Source organism: Rhinichthys klamathensis, unplaced genomic scaffold (genome assembly GCF_029890125.1).
Source record: "Rhinichthys klamathensis goyatoka isolate OS25496 unplaced genomic scaffold, OSU_Roscu_1.1 h1tg000191l_1, whole genome shotgun sequence".
NCBI lineage: Eukaryota > Metazoa > Chordata > Actinopteri > Cypriniformes > Leuciscidae > Rhinichthys > Rhinichthys klamathensis.
In genome coordinates this window covers 618,392-644,863 of record NW_026606717.1, presented here as the reverse complement: position 1 = coordinate 644,863, position 26,472 = coordinate 618,392, and the positions used below count along the sequence as shown (strand labels likewise).

Below are 26,472 nucleotides of genomic sequence, written 5' to 3'. Positions count from 1 at the left end.
AAAGTTGTACAATAAAAGGTTGAGGACTTTAAATCACTAACATCAAGTACCATTTACATATAAACTCAATACAATATTGGGATATTATTGTGTCATGAATCGCACAGCAGACAAAACACTGTTAGAAAAGGTTCATAAATAATATCTCAACCCACTTATGATCCATCCTCAAGCCTTTTTCTGTCTGCTCTGGCCCTCTATAGGTCAAAACAAGATCAAATAAACCCACTGATCAGCGATGAGAATTTCAAGAGCTCCCACTATGGCTCAAGTATCTCTCGTGTACAGGAAGCCTGACCACTCATGAACAATTAGCCCTCTATTCCATCTGAAGGCTAAAACAAGCAGGGTCAGCAAACTTTACCATGTTATTTCCCAAGCCAGAGGTCACTAGGAAGATGGTTTGTTGTACCCAAACAGCCCCACAGGAATGTACTTCACATGAGTGGGCCACTGAGACGCCAGCTGGAAGAACTTCACATCATTCCACTCCATCCCATCTACAGACACTGAAACATTAAACACGTCCATCTCGTGAGTAAAGTGCATTAACATACAGAGGGTGCAAATGTCTGAGAAATTTAAATGCGAATTTAAACCTGAATTTTGACATTTAAAACAAAAGACTTATGACAAAATTAATATGAAATATTTAAGATTCTGCATTATTATTGGTCACTGTTAAAACAAGCAAATGTGTGACATTGATCGTGTAGACAAAACAAATACCAAGACATTCTAAAATACATGAATGTACATTTTTTAATTGAACTTCTCAATCATATAAAATATGATAATATGCTGAATCTTCAATTAGGAAAATGCAAACCATAAGCATTTTGCGAATGGTCTCAGGACTTTAAGGGCCATAAACACCATAATGTTCAGGTTAGTGGTCATATCACAATGGGTTTTTCCAATAAACTTACCACACTGACCCCATAAATTTGGAATATTTGGTTAAATCCTTAGATACTAGTAATCTTTTATTCACGTAATTGGTATCTAACATATCTAAATCTTTAAAGCTGCATTTATACTGCAGGTTTTTAATCCAATTCCGATTTCTTTGACAACCAGCTTATATCTTTTAAAATTGACCCATATCCTATATCTGTATTTACACTATACACTTGGCGAAACAACCCAAGGTAGATGTACTGACCCGGAAAAGCTTAGGCCGAGAAGGAAGTAAAAATGGTGCGATTTGCAATAGACGCAGACAAAATGATACTACGTAATACTACAAAATAATACATTCTGCACCATCTTTAAAGGTCCCCTGACATGAAATTTTTAACATTAATATGAGTTCCCCTAGCCTGTATGGTCCCCCAGTGGCTAGAAATTTCAATCGGTGTAAACCGAGCTTTGGCTATCTTTCTCTGCCTTTGAGAAAATGAAAGCTCAGACGGGCTGATCTTGAATCTCCTCCGTATGAAGTCATACGGAGGAAAGGTAACCTCCCCTTTCTCTGCTTTGCCCGCCCAGAGAATTTGGCTCGCCCATGAGAAAATGAGCTAGGAAGTACAAACGCGCGAGCGTGATTTGAGTTTTTCCTCGAGAGATATCACAGAAAATGAGCTAGGAAGTAGGAAGTATGACGTCATACGGAGGAAAGGTAACCTCCCCTTTCTCTGCTTTGCCCGCCCAGAGAATTTGTCTCGCCCATGAAAAAATGAGCTAGGAAGTACGAACGCGCGAGCGCGATTTGAGTTTTTCCTCGAGAGATATCATGGCTTGCAAACGAGCGAAGCATGGCAGTTGATCAGTGTTCGGATGTACAAATGAACACAAAAGTATTTTTTAGTTCCTTCATCCGAGCCTCTGAAGAAACAATGGGTTCATTTTATTTTCTCTGGAAATGCGCCGACACAACTTCCCAAAATTTTGTATGGTCCAAACATTTCACCGACGACTGTTTCCTCAACTTGGGCCAATACAGAGCTGGCCTCGATGAACGTCTGAAAATAAATCGATCGAGCTACCAAGCAGCATTTTGGGGGGGTTGTACACCTAATACAAAAATAAATAAAACCTCTCCAGTTAACTAGCAGAGCATGCATTTAGTTTGCTATTAAATAAGAGATCTAGCGCTAAAATCTGTTGTTTTTTAAATCAAGCGGAGCGCTCTTTTTCGCTGCTATCAGTTGCATGGATACAGTGTCTTTTGCGGCTCGCGCACCATCTTCACTCGGACGCGCGCTTCAATCTATCGCCGTTGCGGAGACTCTATATTCTGCACAGTTTGACCAGCGGGCAGCGGCCGCACACCAGGCCGCCGGATGGTGTAAGAATTTGCAATGTATAACTATCAGACCAGCCCTCGCGGCCTCGAAACACTAGCACTACCGGCCCACCGGGAAAAGTCCCGACTCTCCGGACTACTGACCGGCGGCCACCACAGTATCACTTGTGCTCGCACATGCAGCCATCTCGATGTAGTGTTTGTCTCATGACAGCTGCAGCTTCTTTGCTGCCTGCGTGAGGAGAAAAAACACAGACGTCCATAAGGGAGGCACTGGAAGCGTGCGTTGCACACACCAACATGTAATACGTCTCTTACAAATCTGGAACGCGGTCATTCTTAAAAGTATCGATACTAATAAATTTGGGTATCGTGACGTTTTTCATTTCCGAGAATCGCGATACTTCTGAAGTATCGGTGCACCGTGCAACACTACCACATATGAATGAGGCCTGAAACCGATCTGAGAATATCGGAATCCATGTGCTTTTTTTCTTGCTTACACGTTTGTGTTTCATATCTAATCTGCGCCACATGGGAGGAAAAAAATTTGGTCACTTGAACCATATAAAGTAAATGCAGTCTTAGACACATTCCCAGTAAACATTTGGACGTTTAATGACCGTTGAAAAGACGTCCCTCTGGAACGTCCTGTCATGGTTGAAAAATAGTTCCAAAATAAAAGTTGAACGGACATCTTTGACATTATCTGTTCTGTGTTACATATTTTTACAGATTTATGCCGTCCTACAGCGACTATTTTTGGCCAGTATCAGTATCGGACCAATGTTTGCTGGGTTATTACAAAAGTAAACGGGCGAAAAAAACTGCTCAATTCATTTGTGTTCTGTTGACAAGTACCTCTTAGACTGGTTTGTTGATTCTTGGCAGAACAGATGAGTCTGGTGATGCCTTCAATGATCTGACTCTTTGACTCTGTGTCTCTCTCTTTTGGCTTCTTCCCTAGGAAGATGGTTGGGACTGAAGACAGGCGAAATTAGTAAATATAGTTATGTGTGGATATGGATAAATATGGAGACTATAAACAATAGTAGCACTGCAAAAAAAAAAAAAAAGAAAGAGAGCCGAGGGCGAGAGAGAGCAGAAATGTCAAATGAAAACACTGTATAGAGTGTCATGAAAACAAAGGGATCTTTAGCAAAAGGACAAATGTGCATTTTCTGTAAATTCAGTGAACAATCTCACCTTTCTTGTTCTTCTCCTTGGTCACCACAGTCATGGACATGGTGTTAGAGCCAGTCTGGAGCTCAATGTTGCCGAAACCGGGCAGTCGGCTAACCTGCAAGGATCTGAACGCACACCTCAAAGTCTTCTTACTGTCTCTCTGCTCTCCGTCTTTGCGCTTCTCAACCCCGGCAGACACCCAGTAATCCACCTGCAGCCCAATCGCATCCACGCCATGAGACATGCTGGGGCTCCTAGATAACAGAATCAGTTTGACCAGATTTACCAGGCTAGCATTTTTAACAGATGTAAGCCATAGCAATGTGAGAAACAGCAAAGCGGTGCAGATTTCTGTACAATATTGTACACAAACCCTAGAGCAGCCAGTCCACCGCTTAGTGAGGGTGATGGAGGAGGTGTTGCAGAATCTTTCATCATCCCAGTGGGAGATACATGAGCAGGTGGAGACGTCGAGGGAACTGCCAAGCTCAAAGCTAAACCTTCTTCACAATCTCCACCTACAATGAGTCAAATAAACATTTGGGGAAAAACTACAATAATGGTAAAATGCAATTTCATTGCAAAGTGACAAGATAATTTCGAAAAGAAATATAAATGCTTGCTGCTATTAATAACTGGCCAATCTAATAAAGGTTTAACTATACATTAAACAACAAAAATGTGATTAAATTCATTTGTTCTATCAATACTATTGATAAAACTCAAAATGTGCATCTTTAACTTTAGTGGTAAGTTGCATTGTTTAGTAAAAAGAACCAACTCAGAATCCTTCATTTGGGAGTCAGACCACACTGGTTCCATTGAATGTTTTTGATTCGCTAAAAACTAAACCAGCTCATAAGAGTCACTTGTTGAGAAATCAAACTACACTGGTTTCACTGTCTGGTTCTTTGTTCCCAACTCTAATGGTAATACAATATTACAGGTGAATTTTTATGGACAGATGCAAAAAAAAAACCAAAAAGACAAACCTGAAGATCCTGGGCTGCGCTCTACCAATCGCTCTACCTTAACCAACTGTTGCAAGACAAAAGGAAATATAAATCCATCCATCATTGAAAATTAAAACACTAGTGTTAAAAAGTCTTTTTAAAGAAATTAATACTTTTAATTTTCATTAAATTTATCAAAAGTTTACATTTATAATGTTACAAAAGTAAATGTTGTTCTTTTGAACTTTCTATAAATCAAAGAATTCTGAGACCTTGGTGAGACTTCTTTCCAAAAAATTTTTACCGACCACAAACTTTTATATGCTAGTGTAACATTAACTAAAAATGTACTCACACCCACAAAAGGAACAAAATTTTGGTAGGAATCTTCATCTTGCCTAGAATAGTAATAAATAAAAAAAACCATCAAATAAAATATAATACAAAATATTTGAAATGATGAGGTGATAGAAATCATCTCACTCACATCTTTTGTTTGCAGGTCAGCATGGCCTCAGCAATGGGGAGCTGATGAGTAACTGCAGATCCGTTAATGTATTGTAGAATTCGTCCAGTCACATCCACAAAGTCAGCAGAGGAAGAAGCTGAAGAGATACAAGAACAAATCCTATGGACAATCGTCAATATAATACATCTCAATGGGCACAGAAAAGACAAATGGGGCATTGCACTCCGAGATTAAACATGAAAAATAAATAACCGTACTGGGGTTAAACAAATGCATTAATTACCAGTTTGGGGAGGCTCTGGGCGACTGAAAAACTCTCTCCATGAGCTGTCCAGGAAGGAAGAACTGTAGCGATTATCCAGAGAACCCAGGTGTTTGGCCACGGGGTGAGAGCCTGTGGAGACACTCACATGATACAGCCTGAACTTTTTTTAACTCCCAGTTGGTTGTTTTGGAAAGCTTTTGCAGTTTTTATGTGAAATATCATTGTGTTTAGAGGTTATCTATATGCACCTAAAGGCACCACAAGGAACTTCATGTGGCTGAGCCAGTCAGACATCTTGTTGGCGAGCTGAGAGACAAAGAATCTCAAGACGGCTCCTAAATAGCTTTGACCTCCAACCGCCACAACCTTCACCGGTTTGGGCATGATGGAGTTACAGTTGCAGCTGTGAGAATAAAGAAGGAACAATATGCACCACACTGCAGACACAGGAAATGGTAGAAGCACATGCTGTTAGTATGCTAAAATCTTTGATCAACTATGTGATTCATATTGACAACCATGAATATTAACATCATGAGATCCAACAGCCAGGCATCACTACAAACCATGTCGTTTCACATTTGTGTTTATTCTCACTGACTCCACCACAGTTACACTCACAATTTCTGTATGCGTGTGAGTAGGGCTGAAAGGACGGCCTGGATTTCTGATCCTGAGCAGGTGCAGACCACCGGCAGCTTCTGGGCCTGCAGCAGCTCAGCCACATACTGCAGACACACAGAGTCAGATTGCTCTACTTCAAAATGAATAAAAACATCAATATGCACTGAGACACTGATAAAACATATTTACAGAGGTTCAACTTCAGATTAAAGCTGCAAGCAGCGATGAAAAGGGCCCTTGCACCCGTGCCGCCGCCACCCGGCGGTTTTAGGAAAACAGAGCACGGTGGGCAGTATGTAAATATAGGGGGAATATGTTAAAGTAATTTGACCCACCCAATTCTGAAACCCACCTCACACGTAAATTTTCACCACTTCTGAAGCGTGTGCAAAGTTTCATGAGTTTTCGAGCATGTTTAAGCCGGAGGACTATGTCAAAGTCATTTATTTTTAGCACACTTCCTGCTACCAGCAGGTGGCGCTATTACTATAACCGAATATGAGCATGGTCATGTGTTCAGGACAGGACAGGACAAATTTGAAGAGGACCATATAAAAACTGTAGGAGGAGTTTGTTAAAGTACGAAGCCTGAAAATGGCAAAAACTGCACAAAAATCAGAGAGGAAAATACAAAATGGCAGACTTCCAGTTGTGTTTAGGGCTATGCTCCAAGATACTTTTTAGTAGGTATTGGGTTATTACATGTATGTACCGAATTTGGTCCACGTACGTGAAACGTAGCGCCAGGGGCAATTAGTCGAAATATTTGTTTGCCCAACTTTTTGCCCATTTGCCCCACCCAGTTCTGAAACCCATATCAGATGTAAATTTCGGGCAGTATGTAATGATAATAAATATAGGAGGACTATGTCAAAGGATTTGTATTTGCACACTTCCTGCTACCAGCAGGTGGCGCTATTGCTATAACCAAATATGAGCATGGTTATGTGTTCAGGACAGGACTCTTATCAAACATGTGAAGTTTGGGGCAGATCGGACATTGTATGCCTGAGTTACTGCAGGCTGTCTGTGGTTGCCTAGCAACATTGGAACTGCAAGCAATATTGAACTATATGACATATTCATGCACAAATCACCAAAAGGCTGAAATTGGGTGTACATTTGTCAGGCCGCCAAGGGCACACCCTTCGACGAAAACTCAAGATCTTCGCAATGTAATGTCGCAAAGGCCTTAAGATTACACTCACCAAATTTGAAGAGGATCAGATCAAAACTGTAGGAGGAGTTCGTTAAAGTACAACGTCTGGAAATGGCAAAAACTACACAAAATCTGAGAGGAAATTCAAAATAGCTGACTTCCTGTTGTGTTTAGGGCTATGCTCCAAGATACTTTTTTGTAGGTATTGTGTCATTACATGTATGTACCGAATTTCACACCTGTACGTCAAACGTAGAGCCGGGGCAATAATGTAGGGGGCGCTATTGAGCCATTTTGCCCCACACATTTGTCAGGCCGCCGAGAGCACACCCTTCGACGAAAACTCACGATCTTCGCAATGTAATGTCGCAAAGGCCTTAAGAATACACTCACCAAATTTGAAGAGGATCAGATCAAAACTGTAGGAGGAGTTCGTTAAAGTACAACGTCTGGAAATGGCAAAAACTACACAAAATCTGAGAGGAAATTCAAAATAGCTGACTTCCTGTTGTGTTTAGGGCTATGCTCCAAGAGACTTTTTTGTAGGTATTGTGTCATTACATGTATGTACCGAATTTTACACCTGTACGTCAAACGTAGAGCCGGGGCAATAATGTAGGGGGCGCTATTGAGCCATTTTGCCCCACACATTTGTCAGGCCGCCGAGAGCACACCCTTCAATGAAAAATCAAGATCTTCGCAATTTAACGTCGCAAAGGCCTTAAGATTACACTCACCAAATTTGAAGAGGATCAGATCAAAACTGCAGAAGGAGTTCGTTAAAGTACAACATCAGGAAATTACGAAAAATGCACAAAATCTAGGAGGAAGTTCAAAATAGCTGACTTCCTGTTGTGTTTAGGGCTATGCTCCAAGAGACTTGTTTGTAGGTATTGGGTCATTACATGTATGTACCAAATTTCATACCTGTATGTGAAACGTAGAGCCGGGGCAAAATGTGGGGGCAATAATTTACAGAATTTGCCCCACCCAATTTTGAAAACCATATCACACGTAAATTTTCACCACTTCTGAAGCGTGTGCAAAGTTTCATGAGTTTTCGAGCATGTTTAGGCCCTCTAAAAAGCGATTCTTTTAAGAGAAGAATAATAATAAACAGAGCAAAAACAATAGGGTCCTCTCACCATCGGTGCTCAGGCCCTAATTGAAGCAGTTATCAATTGAACACAAGAGAATGGCTAAGTTGTGTGCAGGGTGGTCAGACACAGGCACACAGGAAGTGAAGTGGAATGGTATTTACGTGTCCTTGCCAATCGCTGCCGTTCACCAAGATAAGGCTGTCAGGAAGGGTGCTGTCAGACAGCAGAATCTGGTTGAGCTGGTCATATACTATCTTCCTCGGCATCTGCAAAGAGAAGTGTGACTGAAAACATTTTCTCAGACTAGCATTTTAAGGTATAATTTCTGGTGTTAGAGAGTATCTAACATCATAGTGACGCTACTAACTTAACTACTTTCACAGAAGAGTGACAGCAGCTTAGCTGCTTTATTAATGTAGCTTTTAAAGAATAAAATGTAATGTCAGGTATTTGTAATGTCAGCTCTACATCCAAGCGAGGAAATAAGCATTGTAAAGTCTGATTTTATTTATTTTGAACAGTTCATGAACGCAAATAAACGATTCGTTGACTCATTTGGTTCATTATTGCAAGGCATATTTTACTGCTAATTATCATAGTTTTTGCCTGGTTTTACTCAATGTAAATGTACACCACTGTTCAAAAGTTTGGTGTCACTTTTTGTAAGAAATTAATACTTTAATTCAGCAAGGAAGCATTAAATTGATCAAATGACAGTAAATACTTTTACATTGTTACAAAAGATTTCTATTTCATATAAATGCTGTTCTTTTTAACATTCTATTCATCAAAGAATCAAATGGAATTGTGGATTCCACAAAAATATTATGCAGCACAACTGTTTTTAACATTGCCGATAATAAGAAGAAGAAATGTTTCTTGAGCAGCAAATCAGCATATTTGAATGAATTCTGAAGGATCCTGTGACACTGAAGACTGGAGTAATGATGCTGAAAATTCAGCTTTGCCATCACAGAAATAAATTACATTTTATAATAGATTAAAATAGAAAACACTTGTTTTAAATTGTAATAATATTTTACAATATTACTGTTTTTACTGTTACATTTTAATCAAATAAATGGTGAACGTGTGAAACTACTGTTCAGAAGAAATGTTTGTGAAATTTATGTAACTGTTCAAGTTTAAATGTTATTCTAATTGAGATCCTGAGATTGTATCAGATAAATACTACCGTTACTGTAGAAATAACATTCATAGGGCCAGATATACTAACATCTTGTGCCAGCGCAAAAACACACCCAACAGCTTGTGTCTTCCACTGTTTATCAAACAGACAGTACAGGTCCGGAGCCAAACTAGTAACTGTAACACCCCCTCCCTCCCCTCCTCGCTGAACGCAAGCAAATTCGCAAAAGTGAAAAGTGAGCACGCATTCAAAAGCAATCACAAATGTGCGAAATGAATGCACCCAATCCATAACCCCCCCAGAAATATATGCACCCCCGATTTATGTGCCCTGGCGCCGGCTCCCACCCCAAGCCCATGCCATTGGCTAAATCAGTTGACATGTTGACCCTACACATTTCAGGAAATCAATTTAGGAATAGCATGCTTACAATCATCTCTGGACATTAAACTGGGATAAGAGAAAGTACTTCGAAAAATTACATCGAAAAAATAAACACTTCACCTTTAAGAGCTCTCGTATTGTGGGTGACTCAGTAACAGCTATTTCGGTCTCACGAACCACATGGTTTCTCACAAACATTTGATAAAAAGCAGCAGAGATGGTTAGCAGCAAAAATACATGTTTAAGTGGAATGTATCATGCAGGGAGAATTAAAAATGGCACTTCATCACAATGGCCTTTGAGTATGTTTTGACACCTCTGCACAAAAGTGAACCGCCATATGAACTAGGTGTTGAATCATGTGTACAGAGTTACATAAGGAGAATTATCGCCCACTCTCTCTCTCTCTCTCTCTCTCTCTCTCTCTCTCTCTCTCTCTCTCTCTCTCTCTCTCTCTCCTCTAGCAACACCCACTTCCCCCTCTCACTAATCCTCATGCACGGCCCAAATGCATCACCATATTCTCGGCTTTGCCCTCTCACATCCACACAAACACACAATTTCCTGAGCAAATAGCCCTTTATTGATTCTGAACTTCAGTCAGAGCAACTTAAGAAAAGTGAGGCAGCTGTTCTTGACTAAGTGCTGTAAGTGCTAGCTGTGTGTGTCTGTGTGGTTACCTGAGGGGTGAGGCTGAGCTCGGGTGATCTCTCACTGTCTGAGCTGTTGGTGCGTTCGCTGAGTGGTTTGGACAGCTGTCTCTCTTTCATAGGGGTCCCTCGCCGCTGTTTAGGGGTATGATTGCCATCCAGCCTGGAGATAATGTCACAGCTGCTTTTATTTATTTACTATCCACTCCATTTTTTTTCTCAATATGTGCACAAAAGTCTAAATGAACAAGGAACTATGTACATAGTTTGCGCATAGAATACATTAGGAGTGGGCAGTATTACCCACAATGAGTCATTTTATATCATGTCGTAACAGTACATTTAACAATGCAGTTAATTTAGCAAGAAAGGCAAGTACTTGTTTATATATTAAGGTCAATAATTGTTTATATATTATTTTAGTTTATATAAGGTACTCCATCTCAAATTATTATTTTCTTTTTTTTGGTTGGTACTTGATGGAATAAAACCAAAAGATTACATAACTTATCACAAATTAGTATGGAAAAATCTCTATCGGCTGACACATTTCTATCATTTGATGCTTCATAGCGAACAGCCCTTAAAGGGATAGTCCACACAAAAATAAAAATTGTTTCATTTACATACCTTTGTCTTATTCCAAACCTGTTTGAATTTCTTTCTTCTGTGAAACACAAAAGAAGCTATTTTGAAGAATGTAGGTAACTGAACAGTTTTGGATCCTTTTGACTTTCATTGTATAGACAAAAAAAATACAATAGAAAGTCAATGGGAACCGATTCTGTTTGGTTATCAACTTTTTCATTTTTGGGTGGACCATCACTTTAAATACAGGTTTAATGTGAAATACCAACCTAGGAGATGGCATGTTAGTGCTATTGCTCCTCTGTGGGGTCCGGGGCCTCTCCGCCACTGATAAAGTGATGCTAGGTGTCCCGTCTGCTATCACCTCCACTTCATTGAGTTCCTATACCATAACCTTCTCAATAAATACTAGTTCACAGGCTCACAAAGCACAAAAGTGGATTCACTACAAACCAAATGCGAGGGGTAGAAAGTGAGAAGGGGGCACATAGAGAGGTGCAATCAGGCTCACCAGCGTGTCCATTTCTGAGAAAGCCTCATCCAGCTGCGCACTGGGGGAACGCTGGATTTTACCAGTTATAGTCTGCTCACTCCTCTTCAGGAGAAAGAATGGGCGTGGGAAAGAGAGAGAATTGAAAAGAAATGAGACATATAGTGGCCCCAAAATGTATATAGACAGTTAAAACTGTAGTTAAAACTGTATGAATGTCATTACACTAGACAACAAATTTAAGCAAGTGGCATGTATATTGAAAAAAGAACAGCTAAATATTTCACAAAAGGAAAACATGTTAAAAAAATTAAGATAAAATGTATTCGGACACTTTCATATAGTTAATGTGACCATAGTCAGTTGGTTAAAAGTAATTGCCAAAATAGCTGGCTTAAAAGTCCAAATAGTTTTGGTTTACCTCATATATATATTGTTTACACATATACATATACATACATATATAGATACATATGTATATATATATATATATATATACACACACACACACAAGAAAAGCAGTAATGGTGCGTGCCCACTGTCGAGGAGTGAGCGGAGCAGAGCGTTTTCAATTCATTCCTATGGAAGTTGAGCTTCACGCTCACGCGGTGCATTGTGGGATTGAAAGCGGACAGGAGAAAGCGTTGAGAGTGGGCGTGACTGTCAAAAGGTTAGGCAGTTCTCCACTTTATGCAAATATCAAGGGAAAAATGCGGGCAGCAGCCAATCGCTGTGTGGTTCAGGCAGTAACGTCTGTTACTGAGCGTTTAAAAATATGCAGGTTGTGCCGGAGTTTATGCTGGATTTAGTGCATAAATCTTTTTCTTTTTTTTTTACACATTGTACACTTTGCAGTTGTTACATGCATGTTAAATATCGCAGTTTGAAAGCTTTCATTGCAATTATACTGGCTGGGTTTTCAAACGTTTACAAAATTGACAGGATATCTTTACTTGGGGCATTTGGAATCAAAGCTTGCCTATTTCCAAATGTAATCGTATGAATCTCTGATGATTAAATTGCCCCTGTTGAAAAAAAAAAAAAACAGATTAAACACTCTTGCTTCAGACATCCCCCAGAGCAGAGGCATTATAAGCGGCACTAAGCGGAGTTTTGCCGCTGTGGTGGGCAAGCACCATAATAAGGCAAAGCAAAGTAAAGTTCAAACGCAGTGCTAAAATAAGGTCTCTCTCTCTCTCTGAAGGACACTCACAGGACTCAGCTTGTCTTTGCTGCGGCTGCACCTACTATTCAAGCTACCAAACTCCGTCTGAGAGCTGGACTGTGACATGCCTTCAAAAAATGGCCTAAAATACACACACACACAAAAACCCAGGGTAAGAATAAGAAAGCTGAGATGTAGGCAGTTTGCCCACTCAGTATGTGGCTGAAAAAGCTCTTAGTTTATTTCTACATTAGAGAGTAGAATATGCTGCGTGTACATGCTTCTTCTCATATACAATATATACCAGAATCTTTTGCAACAACAACACTACATTTATTGGCTATCTCTATTGTATAATCAAATCCATCTAATGCAAAGGAAAATTACTAAATCAATATCTGAAAGTGGGTGCCATAATAGTAAATATTAGCTATTGAATGATGTACCGGAGTTTGGGTTTGGGGGTGCTGATAATACTGTCCGTCTCCTCCATGTCTGGGCCGCTGTCACTGGGGTTGTACATTTCAAGACTGTCATAGAGCTCATCCAGGTCCTCTTCCACATCCCGGATCTGCTCTTGGGACACATGATCCAAACCGAACCCCACCTACATTCATAATATTACCCATCGATTACTGATAGAGATGAACGATAAATAGGTACCATATCGGTTATCGGCCGATATTCGATTTTTGAAAAAAAATATTTATCGGCTGATATAGGATATTTATTGGTTCTGCTCAATTACCATATTTTTAACTTTAGAATACCTTTCTCATCATCTGATACACTTAAATGGTACTCTTTAAAAACACTAATAACACTTAAAAAACTAATTTTTTTTAAATGAATTATTAAAAAAAAAAAGAATTCGATGAATGTATTATTATTTATTGATTATTAGCCATTACATGACAATAATTACCAGCTTATCTGTATCTGACAGAATTTTTATATAGATGCACACCTAACTGCTCATTAATGAAGATTTGTACTGTTCTAAATGACCAAATACATTTCTTAAAGAAAACCTGGTGGGAAAAACAAGCGAAAAGACCTTCACCAAAAGAGCGTGTGAATTTAGAGACAAGATGCAATTACCTCATCAGACACTTTGAACCATTTCACCAATGCCATAAGCTTCTGTTTGATGTTGGGTTGCTGGATTTAAAACACAAACACCTTGTTAGACAGAAAGCGGGGGAGTCAAAAGCAACAATAGCAAACAGACGGAAATTAACCACGTATCTGGTTGAGCAACAACAGGGAACAAAAATAGCAGCAAGCAGAGAAGGGGAAAAAAAGCTGTCGCAACAAGCACAGAGCGCTTGCGAAGGCTTGTCAGCTAGAAGACGAAGCACACAGGAACACAAAACAGACTTCTGAAAGCATCTGAGAGGAGGAAGCAGATTTCACGTTAATGTGCTCAGAAGCCCCATCCCAAGAGTTTCCATGTGATTGGAAGAATTGCAGCAGCTCCTATTGCAATCACTGCTACATCTAAAGAACAGTTGCCCCAGGGAGAAATGTGCAGTTGTTCAGCCTGACAAAGCCTGAGTCAACATGGAGACAGAGAAAGCTGGTCTGGTTCTCTGAGGTCTGTTTTATAAATCTGGACAGATCACTTACGTCACTTACGTTAGCTCTGGTGATGGAGGCTGTGGAGGGGAGTTTACGACGAGGTTTCTTTTTCCTCAGTTCATCCTCGTCATCGTAGAGGTACTACCCAAAAGGGACAAATCAAACTTTAAAACCTCCTCAAAAACCTTATTTGAATACAATAACAGTTCATAGTAACTTATTTTTTGGACTGTCAAGTGATAAAAAAATAATAAAAAATACTTAATTACATTATGTGCCAATTAATACATCTAAATAATAATAATTTAAAGTCATTATTGTGTTAAATGAGAAAAGCGTCAAATAGACATTACAAAAAGTAGCTTTAGAAAGAAATATTTTATTTGATTCAATATAGAATTTATTACACAAACTTTTAGGCTACAAACTATTGCCAAAATATGAAAATATTTTTTCATGGAAAAAGAGCTGCATGAACATTTATCAAAACTTCTTTTTTCAGTTTCATAGTCATTACAGGTTTGAAACTACATAAGGATGAGTAAATGATGACAGAATTTTTGTTTTCAGTTCAACTTATCTATTATACTATTATACTAATCTTCCATTTTTGCTTCCTACATTTCCTCTCCTTTGCTAGAGGGTCTTCACACCAATTAATATAAATTTTTTTCTATACAAAGACCATGCAGTGCGTTTTTTAAGTGATCTGACTTCAACAGATTCACTTCAGTCTCTGAGCAAAGACGTAATTCACTAAACCGGAAATAGGCAAGATGGCTGAACATCAAAATCAATCAGTTCAATCTAACAGGCCAGACCTGCCCCTGTAGAGGATCATCACTGCCGTCCTGCTCTGACGAATAGCTTTCCTCCTCCTCCTCAGAGTAATTATCAATGTCTGGTGAACGATCTGAAAGGCAGAAAACGGGAGCATGTGAGTGATTAAACCAGAGCAGGCCTGGCTAAAGAACTTACAGAAAGTATTCTCAAAAGTAAAAGGGCAGCCTTGACCTCTTTTTGTAATTCTCATTAGCTTGTTCAATTTGAAATACAGAGATCAACATGTACAACTCACCGGATAGCTTGGACTTTGGTCCCTCTGGGTCGATGGGCTGACTGGAGAGAGAATAGACCCTGATCTCAGCAACGGGCACCGGTGTGTCCTTCACCGTCGTGTGCAAGCACAACACCTGAGCACCTTCTGTAGGGTGCTGCATCACCTACAGACAGGGGGAACAAAAGCCATGAAGTAGCTTTAAAGACAAGGGAACAAACTACAAAACAAATCTGCTAAGTGATTACACTGCAAATAAACTACAAAATGTTAGATTAGTTATGGTGCTCAAATGTAGATATGTTTGCAGCAAAATATATTCCATATATTGTTTAACCTGCTTTCCTGATATGCGTTTTAACATTTTATTCTGGTTTAATTTCAAGGTTTTTTAAATATTTTCTTCTTCTTGGTATGAAATGAATAATGATAATAATAATAATAATAATGTGAAATGACGTGGATGCCTTTCAACAGTTAGTCATGTACTGAATCATAGTACAAATGCAAATGTCTTGGCATTGTTTTGGGCATTAAATTACAGATACAAAATGACCTGTGTGGATTTTGGTGCATTTGTGAGAAGTTTCAGTACTGAGACTGAAGCACAGAAAGTCATTCTCTTCCTCCTCCTACAGCAGCTTCCATGTCTTATATGGCATTTTTTGAGAAGCATTTTTCAAATCTGTGCTTAAATGTGAGACTTCTTTCAAACAAGCAATCTAGAATCACACAAAAATGTGGCCAAACTGGATTTGTAGGGTTTTGCGGTTCCTCACCTCAGCCATATTTATCAGTCCTAGTGCGAGGGTCTTATAGCCCAGTATAGTGCGATTCTTGTACCTCTTGCGTCTCTGGAGCATAATCTGAAGCTTGTTGGCATCTCTCTTCAAAAAGTGTGGGTACTGAAGCCAATATGGAAGGGGAAAAGTACTGAAGAATGAACATTAATCTAATTGAATCCAATTCATTTAAAGGTGGGGTATGTGATTCTCTTTTTTGTACATTTTTTCAAAATAACTTGAAATCCTATTCCTAACTCACTTACAGCCACTGAGTTAGAAGCACTGAAATGAAAATTAAGCAATTTAATCATCTGTGGAACGGGCAGGACTCGAAAAACTCCAGCCAATCATTTCCAAGACCACCAGAATCATTGGAGAGTAAGTCCGTCAATCAAACGGTTGTACCACACCCCCCTCCCCCCAGCGCGCGTGACCCTATCGTGCGCATACTCAAAGTTTGTGACGCATGCGCATCTCGTCAGTAAAGCCAGTTCCATGATTAGTAGTAAATCGTCATTACAATCTCTCGCGCATCTGAGTTTTCGCTCGTGCATGATTACGCGTCCATGTTCTTCGAATGGGTGGAGTCAGAGCCGGTGTTATGACGATTCATGCTACCCATCGAGATTTGCTACTTACTGCGCATGTGCAGACTCCGTTTTTTTTTTTACAAAAGGTACATTTTCATGTGTTATAATGTAATTTCTCTTTAAAAAATGCTAACTACCATATGAATATTTGTCTGGTCAGCCAGCTAAACAAGAATAACTGAAAGTTTCAGTTACTAAGGAGTGCTTTGACAAGTCAAAGATGAATATTTGATGATAATTTTTTACTTTTCACACCGTTTTAAAAATAAAAACAGTAGTCCACACTACAGTAGCTACTCATAACTTATAATTGTATTATAATTGTATTTCATATAATATTAATCGACATTCTTTGTGATACGGTAGCATTTTTCGACAAGGCAGCACAAATCGTCAGAACACCGGCGTTGGAGGAAAGAAGGTAGGACCATTTGAATTGTATATTTTCAAAATCTGCCGGACGTTGTCCAAATCACATACCCCACCTTTAAACAGAAGGGAAGAGTCACTAAAGGACTTCCAATAAATTCATCAAAACAAAACCATAATACCATAATATTAAATTTGCAAATATCAATGTAGTACTAATCTCATCCAAAATGCACTCAAACACAGCTAACCTGAAGAGAGAAGGTCAGCTGAAGATCAGTCTCTGTAAGGCCAGCAGAGGATAGCATGATTTCATTTGACCGCAAAATGCGTTTTGAGCCCTAAAGAGATATTTACAATCATTAGTTACCTAAACATAGATTAAGCAGTTTTTTTTGCCAACCAGAAAAAAAAAAGTTTTTACCTGAAGTTTAACTGCAATGACCACCGATGTGAGATCCCTGTCCAGCTCCTTCAAAATCACTAATTTTTTAAGAGTTAGACTGAGAAGTCTACAAGAGAAAAATAAGAGAGATGCACACGTTGTTCCGAGGACAAGTTGCTATGGCAGCTGAATGAATAATCTGTCCCCAAGCTGGTTTATCAAATACAGAGTTGACATTTTGGCCTTAAATCCCAGATGCAATTTTGGCTGCCATTTCACCTAAAATTCTACACAACAATTGTGACCTTTTGTGCAGTGAGTGAGAAGTGCCATGATGGTTTTTAATATATGTCACTCTCAGTCACAATAACAAATCAAAATGTGCCTCCTCATATAATTAAAGGGAATGATATTTACTCGCCCTCATGGAGTTCCACACCCGTAGGATGTTTTGTAGACTATACTAATGTTTTACTTTTTTTTTCTCTGTGGAACACAAAAGGAGAATTTATTTGTTTACACACAGATTTTTTTCCATAGTGCCTTTGTTTGTCTAACTCAAAAATATACCCTTTTGAGCCTTTTTTGTCCCTTTTTGAGCTTGACGTAATTATGAACGGTCAATTAGGAAGTGATTCCTTATTCTACTTTAGTTCACAGAAAACTACCAATATACATCTTTGGATTAATATGAGGGTGAGTAAATGATGGCAAATAGTTTCATGCCAAAAAATTAACAATCAATCTATAAAATACATGTACAGAAAACAAACATGACTGGAGATTCAATATCCTGCTAGCGATTTAAGGACAGCTAATAATTGGATGCTGGAATGAAAATCATTTCCAAGTTAATTTCTCCACTCCACGTGACACAGGACATCTGAAGTAAACTCTATTTTGTAACAGACAAGGAATGCAATGTCCCAAAAACTGGGTTGTCCTCGGGTACATCTCCACAAGGTGTGCTGAGGTGTTTTTGGCCTGAAGTCAAAAACACTGCATTGGGAGTAATACATCTTAGAGTGACACGGCACTCTCAGGCTCTTGGCTCATTCAGTTTCTTTGACAGGTTGTATTTTTACAGAACGACAGGAGAACATTGTCATAACATTGTAAGGAATTACATAGATGTGTATCTAAACCAATATGAAGACTAAGATAAAAGTATAACATTAAAAATACTGCCATACAATAATGTCAATTTATAGTTATAATTATACGTATAGTACATAATTATATATATATATATACACCTTTATTTGCCTAGCTGTGTGGCATGGAGCATTGTCCTGGCTGAGGGGAAACCCATTCTTCGAGTTGGGGAACATCATAAGAGCCAAAGGAAGCAAGTTTTCTTCCAGGATAACCTTCCTCAACTTGTCTTCTAATGGTTAGACAGAGACCTAGGGTGCTTCTCAATATCCCTCCTCGTTTCCTTGCTCCTCCGTCCTCCATCCTATGACCTGGAAACCGATCGAGCTCAGCCATCTTGAAGGACATCTCAATTCTCTAATTGCACAGCGAGCAGTCGAGGATCGAGGAGTGAGGAGGCTTCCCGTGGACTCATAAGCGAGGATACACAGGTGTATCCTTTGCGGAAGTGTTTTATCGACTAATTTTATATTTTATATTCTCCTCCGCCTTCACATTGGTCACAATCATTTGAATTTATACTTTACCGTTGCAGTTTAAATAAACCACACATCTCACATATTTTAACAGGGTATCTTGCTTTATTATTATTTATTATGAATTTCTTAAAGGGGTCATATAATGCCATTTTTGTACAAATTAATATGAATCTTTAGGGTCTAAATGAAAACTTTGTAATATACTTTTATTAAAAATTCTCATTAGTATTGTGAGAAAACACTAATTTTACCTGGTCAAAACCAGCTCTGTTTTCAGCATGCCGTTTCAGTGCATATGCCTTTAAATGATAATGAGCTTTGCTCAACCCCACCCCTCTATTCTTTAGTGCGTTTTGACCATAGACAGTGTTTTGACAACACACGTGGAGTGTTGCCTTGACAACAGTTTAGGGTATATTTTGGAGAAAGAATGGCAGTGGGAGTCTCTGAGGACACATCTGTGCAACCGTATCAGTTTGAACCGGAGTCGGACCGGTAACAAGATGACAGCCCCGAAGTTCGACAATTAAGGCTCGAACAGGACATTTCTGAATGGTTGGTTAACGTAATGTCACTTTGATCTATTTTTGTATGTACTGGCATGGTAGAGTAGTGAGATACGAACGCTATGCGTTTACTGATGTATAGGTTAGTTCGTTGACAGATTGATATTACAGTTAATGGTCATGAACAACTTTTTTTCGCGATTTGCAAAGATTAATATAAAGCTTAATAAAACTTAACACTAACTTCTTCTGGAGGTGCAGCAGGAACCTTGTTTATAAAGCAGTCTGGTGAGAAATGATTCGCGCAAACATGAAAGCATTGACGTTGATCGTGGGGAATATTCCCTTCGAAAACAAAACTCAGCCACTGCGTCTTCAGCGGTTCGGATTTAGGAACATCAAAATGACTGCTGTGTTCATTATTACACCCAAGAACAGAGCACCACAATCACTTAAACGCCATTCTGCTCCAGCGTATCAACATTGACGGACTATGATGACAGCTCACTCAGGGCGTGTCTGTGTTGAAACGCTGCTGTCAATCAACAATCGTGGGAGGGGCCTTTCGATTTAGTGACGTCACAAAATCGAACATAAGTTATGAATATAACTATGGATCTGTGAGACCGAAGGATGACCGTCACTACGGTCTAATAGGATGATAACCTTCGTTCCGCCTTCTCTCGAGACCTTATGTAAACAAAGTCATGCCCATGACCCCGGAAGCGGAACGTCACGCACTATAAAAGGCGAATTAAACTTCCGGCTCGTTCTCTTACCTTGAACGCCCTAGTGTTCCGAGCGACAAGGATAGTGGGGGTCATCCTTCGGTCTCACAGATCCATAGTTATATAATATTCATAACTTACGATCGTAGTGACGGTCAGAGTGAGGTCGAAACAGATCGTAAGTTATGAATATTATATAACTATGGATCTGTGAGACCGAAGGATGACCGTCACTACGGTCTACTAGGATGACTCATGTCAACAGGGTCGCAAGGAACTACAGACTCTGAACTATTCAAACCTCGCTGGGCTACAGACATCAAAACTGCAGTGCTGACAGGCGTTGTGCTAGTTACGTCAACTCTGTAAAATTTTGCAAATGTACATGGTGTAGACCATGATGCTGCAGCACAAATCTCCCCCACTGAAACTCCTTTTAGTGCAGCCCAAGAAGTAGCTACACTTCTGGTTGAGTGGGCCCGTATTCCCATAGGAACTGGTAACCCACTTCCTGTATAAGCCTGGGAAATAACCTCAACCAACCAATGTAACAAACGTTGCTTAGGAAGTGGACACCCTAGTCTGGCCTTCCCATAGCAAACAAAAAGCTGAGAATGAGACTTCCTCAAGGTCTGAGTAAAATTAACATAAGAGCGTAATGCCCTTACTGGACAAAGGGTGAGTAAATTCTGCTGATCTGCCTGTGAAGGGGGTTGAAATTGAACTACCTCCAGAACTTGATTCCTGAACTGAGAATTAAGTACTTTTGGTAAAAAGGCAGGGTTGGGCCAAAGCGTCACCCCTGTGCCATCCGGCCTCCAACATAAACAATCCTCACTAATAGATAGCGCACACAATTCTCCTACCCTTTTAGCAGAGCATATAGCCAAGAGAAAAGCTGTCTTGAGAGACCAAGCTTTAAAATCTGCCATAGGCTCGTACGGGGGCTTAGTGAGAGAGTCTAGTACAAAAGGCAAATCCCAATTGGGTACCTGCAAAGTGCGATTTGGACATAAGCGACCAGCTCCTTTCAGGAACTGACCTACCATGGGATGTCGGCCTAATGGCTGGCCATCCACTGAGCAGGTTATTGGATCATCATTCAAGCCTAAACACCACTCGGGCTAATTACTCCATAAAGTGGAGAATTTTTTCAGAGTAGATGGAGCTCTGGCGTTATTCAGTGTATCGCATACCGATTCATCTAGCTGTTGAGGTCCGCCATCACGTCCTGTACCCTTTCGTGAACCTCTCTGTTGGGCTCCCCCACGGGACTGAAATCTCCTCTGGGGATAAGTGGCAGGATTTTGTCTTTGGGCACGAAAGCTCTGCCCTTGAACACAAACAAGATTGCCACTCATGCGTCTAGACCAGGCAGGTTGCTGCGGCCTTTGTGTTTCTCGAGCCCTTGGTCTGAAGACTGGAGCTGGTTTATGACAAGCCCGCTGAACAGCTTCTCTCGTTACAATGGAGCGCTCCGCCTTATCCAGCACCTCCTGAGAATTTGAATTAAAAACATGACCGGGAATTACTGGCAAATTCATTAGTTTGCTTTGTATGGTCTCTGGCAAAGAGGTTTGTGCCAGCCATATCTGTCTACGACATAAAACAGCCGAAGACATAGCGCCCCCCACATCACGGGTCAATTGTGAGTGGGCTGCCAGAGCAGAATCAACAAGGTTCCTAGAATCCTGGTCATCCGCACTTACTGTTTTCCGTAAGGCTGCTAAGAGGATAGCCAAAGCATTGCCTGTACGAGCTGCACGTGCAGTGGCATTAAAGGATCTTGAGATCAGACGGTCAGTTTTCGCACACTCCTTGGGACAGCGAGGGTTAGCAGATGCATAAGCTGGTCCCAGAGTTGTCCATGATGCTATTTCTTGTTCTAGTGGTGGCATGTCCCCCAGTCCAGTTTCTTTTGGGTAATGGGCATTGGCCAACCATCTGCAGCCTGCATTGAATTGAGGCTTCTGAGATGGTTTCTTCCATGTTGTCCTCAACATTGAGGTATACTCATCTGCCACTGAAATGCAAGATGGAGAATTAGTCTGAGGTATGCCTTCCCAGACACTCCCGACAGGAGCTGGGTCAGCCACAGATGGCTGCAAACAAAGAATTTTTGCTGCACTAAAAACTCTAGCAACAAGAGTATTTGCTGGAAAATCATCCCTCCCTGTTGATTTGCCATCCACTTCGGCAGAATCTGAATGGGGTCCCTCTCCTTGGCTCCCTCCTTCTGCCTGCTGCGCATTATCAACTAGCGAGTGGGGAGCACGAAGAGATAATACATCAGCATCTTCTGTGTCAGTGTCAGGATTACCCTGCTGTGCAGGTGGAGGAACGCCTTCCTGACCAGGAGGTAGTGATGGTGAAAATGAGTGACGGGCTTCAACTCTGTCCATCCTCTGTGCTAAACTTTGAATAGCAGCCAGGATCTGTAGTTGAGTGTCTGTGTTGCCACCCTCTGCTGGTGGAGCAGGAGTTGGGGGTTTAGCCACTTCCACCACCTTCTCATGGCTTGATCGGTGTGGTTTGGTCTAAAAATTCTTTATTATATTTGCTTGAAAAAAATGAATTTGTATTCTCTATTTTCCTGTTGAAGAAACATTTCCATTTTATTTTTTCCTTGTACATGTCAAGTTAAAAATAAAACAAAAGAATCTGTAATACCATACTGTAGCCACTAGATGTCTGTATAGTCCTTTACATAAATATTTATTCAGGGCTGTGAAATTCTTAATAAATAAAAGTTTTTTAAAAAAAATAATATCTGTCCTTGAAGTAATCCAAAAGTAATCAGTTACATTACTTTCATATTGTGGTACTTGGATTACGTTACTGAATACTTTTTTTATGAAGTAATTTGTAACTGTAACGGAATACATTTTTAAAGTAAGCCTCCCAAGCCTGCGTGTGTCTGGAATCGGGCAGATCCGTCTTTGTGAAGACGCTTTCTTCCTTCTGCTCTGACAATGTTCCCCAACTCAAAGCTAGACAACAAGATCAAGAACCTGCCAATGCCAACCCAAACTCTAGACCTGAACCCCAGTGAAAACCTCTGGAATGTGATCAAGAGGAAGGACACAATGTCACAAGCCATCAAACAAAGCCAAGCTGCTTGAAATTTTGTGCCAGGAGTGGCATAAAGTCACCCAATAGCAATGTGAAAGACTGGTAGAGAGCATGCCAAGACACATAAAAGCTGTGATTGGAAATCAGATTTATTCCACTAAATATTGATTTCTGACCCTCTTCCTATATTAAAACATTTGTACCGTGTGTTTAAAATTGAATATAAACCTGTTTTCCTTGCATTATTCAAGGTCTGAAAACATAGCATCTTTTTTGTTATTTTGACCAGTTGTCCTTTTCTGCAAATACATGCTCTAAATGACAATGTTTTTACTTGAAATTTTGAAGAAATGTTGTCAGTATAGAATAAAACAAAAATGTTAACTTTACTCAAACACAAACCCATAAATAGCAAGTCCAGAGAAACTGCTAATTTTGCAGTGGTCTCTTAATTTTTTTTCCAGAGCTGTGTATATTTGAATCCAGTAACTAAATTTGTGTATAATACAATTATATATCTTCACTTTCAATCTGTTTTTATTTCTAAGCTACAGATGACGTTCAATGCCCTTGCATTACCTAAAAGCAACATCAAGAAAAGACATGAATACATAATAGGAGCTTGAGCCCAATCTGCTCTTCAATATTGAACGGGTCTAATTCACTTACAAGTCTGTCCCTGTGCATTAGAGTGTAACTCTAGAGCACAGAAGAAATTAAATTGGGAGAGGAGGGGAGAATTGGAAACACATCTCACCTTTCAGTGATCATCTGCAAGATTCTAATGGCATAATATGCTACATCATCCATTTAGAGTTTACATTCAGCAGTAGCCTACTGGTATATTCTGATATATACACTGATATATAATGGAAGGTACAAAGTAAGAAACTAAATGCCTAAAAGAGTCTCAAACGCCTTTGAAAGCATTATGGACGCAGTGTCATAGATAGAGACTAGTTTAAAAATGTCTTCATATTTGAGTAATACTCTTTATTCTATTTCTGTCACTCCAATTCTGCTTTTCTTCTCTGCTGGCCACTTTTACAGTTGGCCTTTTTGCATCTTCATGGACATTTTTTATTCCACTCCCTGCATAAATAATCCCAAAGCCCTTCCTCTTTATTTCCATATCACAATCCCTTTATGGAAGTAATGAGGCTGAATATTGGTGAATAGTATACAGCAAATGCATCCATTTTACTGCAAGCATTATACAAAGGAGATGCATTGTTTTGTTTTTAAACAACTCTTTTCGCACTAGTTTTCACTGCGGCAACAACCTCGAATGACATTTTCACTCTACAAATGTAAGGATGGCTCCACATATGACGTGTTGATTTTAACGGACTGCTTACGTTCAGTACACTTTTTATGACTAGTGAGTAACAGAAAGAAGTTAGAACATAATGCAAAACGATCAGCAGTCAGTATCAGCTACTGTCAAAAGCCAGGGGGTTTCAACCAGGGGCCCTCATACAGTATATCATGACATTTCAATTAATTTGAAATGATTTTGCAGCTTTTGCTGCATTCATATGCAACATATAGGCTACATTACATTTAACATTTATTCACTTAGCAGACGCTTTTATCCAGAGTGACTTACAAATGAGTGTTACCATAATATAAATAAATGTTAGCTACTAATATATAGCCTATACGTTAAGTAATACAACTTTCTTTCTGGTAAAATATAAAAACAAGGCATTAACGTATTGGAATAGTGAGGAGAAAAGGCTAGTATCTAATGAATGAGCCTTGACTAAATATTGTCTAGTGCTTTTAAATATTATCTAATGACAGTTACAAGTGAACTTAACGAATTTCTCAATAGTAATTTAAAAATAGGCCAAGTACAAGTAACATATATATATATATATATATATATATATATATATATATATATATATATATATATGTATGTGTGTGTGTGTGTGTGTGTGTGTGTGTGTGTGTGTGTGTGTGTGTGTGTGTGTGTGTGTGTGTGTGTGTGTGTGTGTGTGTGTGTGTGTGTGTGTGTGTGTTGAAACGGCTTTGCAGAGTCTCTGGTGTTTGGTGTGTGAAGTTGAAAGCCCCCTTGTCTAAAGTAAGAAACCACTGTTTCATGTGATCTCCAGCAGCGTGATCGGGATTAACCAATTACTCGAATACAAAGTAGCTCTATCGGTGGCTGTACAAAAAAAAAAGCGCATGTCTACTCGTAAGTGAGACGCGGCATACCTGGGCACACAGCTGGGAGAGGAGCTGTCAATCTCCCATGTCGCGAACAGGTTCATCTGAACCGGGCGACCCGAAGAAATCGTGACCGTCCTGAGATGCTGCAGGTGTGGAGACGGAGCTCCCGCTCGCTGGAGCTGCTGCTGCTGCTGAAGACCTCCACGCTCCGACATGCTGAAGGAAGTCTCGGGATCTGTGTGTGCTGCTGCCACTCTACTCGCTCAGTTTAGACACTCGCTCGTGTCTGTAATCTTTTTGAATGATGATGATGACACGTTCATGGCACGAGCCTCTTGACATTCCCGCCTCCGCTTAGCGGTGGATTCATATGACTTCACTCAATTGCTGCTGCGGTCAGTGCTTCTCCGGCTTGTTGTGATCAATAGAGCGTTTAAAACAGCAGCAGGAAGCGGAAATCTCTTCTTTAAAAACATATAGGCTAGTAAAGCAACGCCTCTCGTTAAAGACGCACGTAGCCTACTTCAAGCTAGTGACGCGACGGAACAAAACTGAACGGGTCTCTTGTCCTTGTATAGGCTACAGAGCATTAGCCATTAGGTCTCTAGGCTACTATTAAAGTCAGCTATTCGAAATAAGAAACAAAAACATAAACTTGTTTTCTAACTTTTTTTTAAAAGAAATATCACTAGGCGGTCACTTCTAGCACCTGCTGTATTAGCACAATATTTGTCAATGTCTACCTTTCCATGTGCATTGGGGTAGTGTCTGAAAAAATGCTTATTTTCAGCTTACCACGAATAGGCCTATAGGCTATATCCTGTAAACCAGTCTAAGATGGTTTGCTGGTCTTAGCTAGATGACCTGGTTAGACTGTTGACTGATTTTGGCCACTTGCGAAAATCAACTACCATCTTAAATGTTTAAGAAATTACAGACAACAATATTAAGTTCCGTGGGCCTATTGATTAGGACCGCATCGATTAAAAAGTATTGCTACTGACCTATAGCCTATAAGGCCCTAAACGGTTTTGCTCATGTCCTGTGTATTTTACCGATCTTCAATCAATCACGCTCTTTAAGGTCACAAAACTCTGGACTTCTGGTATAGCTATAGGATATCTGAGTCCACTAAAGGAGGGAGAGCGTTTTCGCAT

The 26,472-nt window shown here is 39.8% G+C and overlaps 1 protein-coding gene across 7 annotated transcripts; it reads right to left on the bottom strand.

The window, feature by feature from the left end:
• pacs1a (phosphofurin acidic cluster sorting protein 1a) lies at nucleotides 1-25,751 on the bottom strand. 7 transcript variants are annotated; one of them, XM_056261986.1, is made up of 24 exons: nucleotides 25,361-25,751; nucleotides 17,237-17,324; nucleotides 17,064-17,153; nucleotides 15,848-15,973; nucleotides 15,090-15,234; nucleotides 14,833-14,924; nucleotides 14,060-14,152; nucleotides 13,532-13,591; nucleotides 12,877-13,037; nucleotides 12,479-12,572; nucleotides 11,287-11,370; nucleotides 11,045-11,157; nucleotides 10,218-10,368; nucleotides 8,165-8,269; nucleotides 5,742-5,848; nucleotides 5,369-5,523; nucleotides 5,139-5,249; nucleotides 4,874-4,991; nucleotides 4,742-4,784; nucleotides 4,426-4,471; nucleotides 3,807-3,951; nucleotides 3,455-3,687; nucleotides 3,110-3,229; nucleotides 1-509 (listed from the first exon to the last, which is right to left on the bottom strand). In XM_056261986.1, the coding sequence occupies exons 1-24, from the start codon at nucleotides 25,528-25,530 to the stop codon at nucleotides 391-393; spliced, it is 2,769 nt and encodes a 922-aa protein (XP_056117961.1). In that variant the 5' UTR covers nucleotides 25,531-25,751; the 3' UTR covers nucleotides 1-390. The 7 variants fall into 7 exon arrangements, with proteins under 7 accessions (XP_056117961.1, XP_056117962.1, XP_056117965.1 ...); XM_056261987.1 differs by having other exon boundaries at nucleotides 14,069-14,152; nucleotides 25,361-25,750; XM_056261988.1 differs by having other exon boundaries at nucleotides 2-509; nucleotides 10,218-10,350; nucleotides 25,361-25,747.
• Between the last annotated feature and the right edge of the window lie 721 nt (nucleotides 25,752-26,472).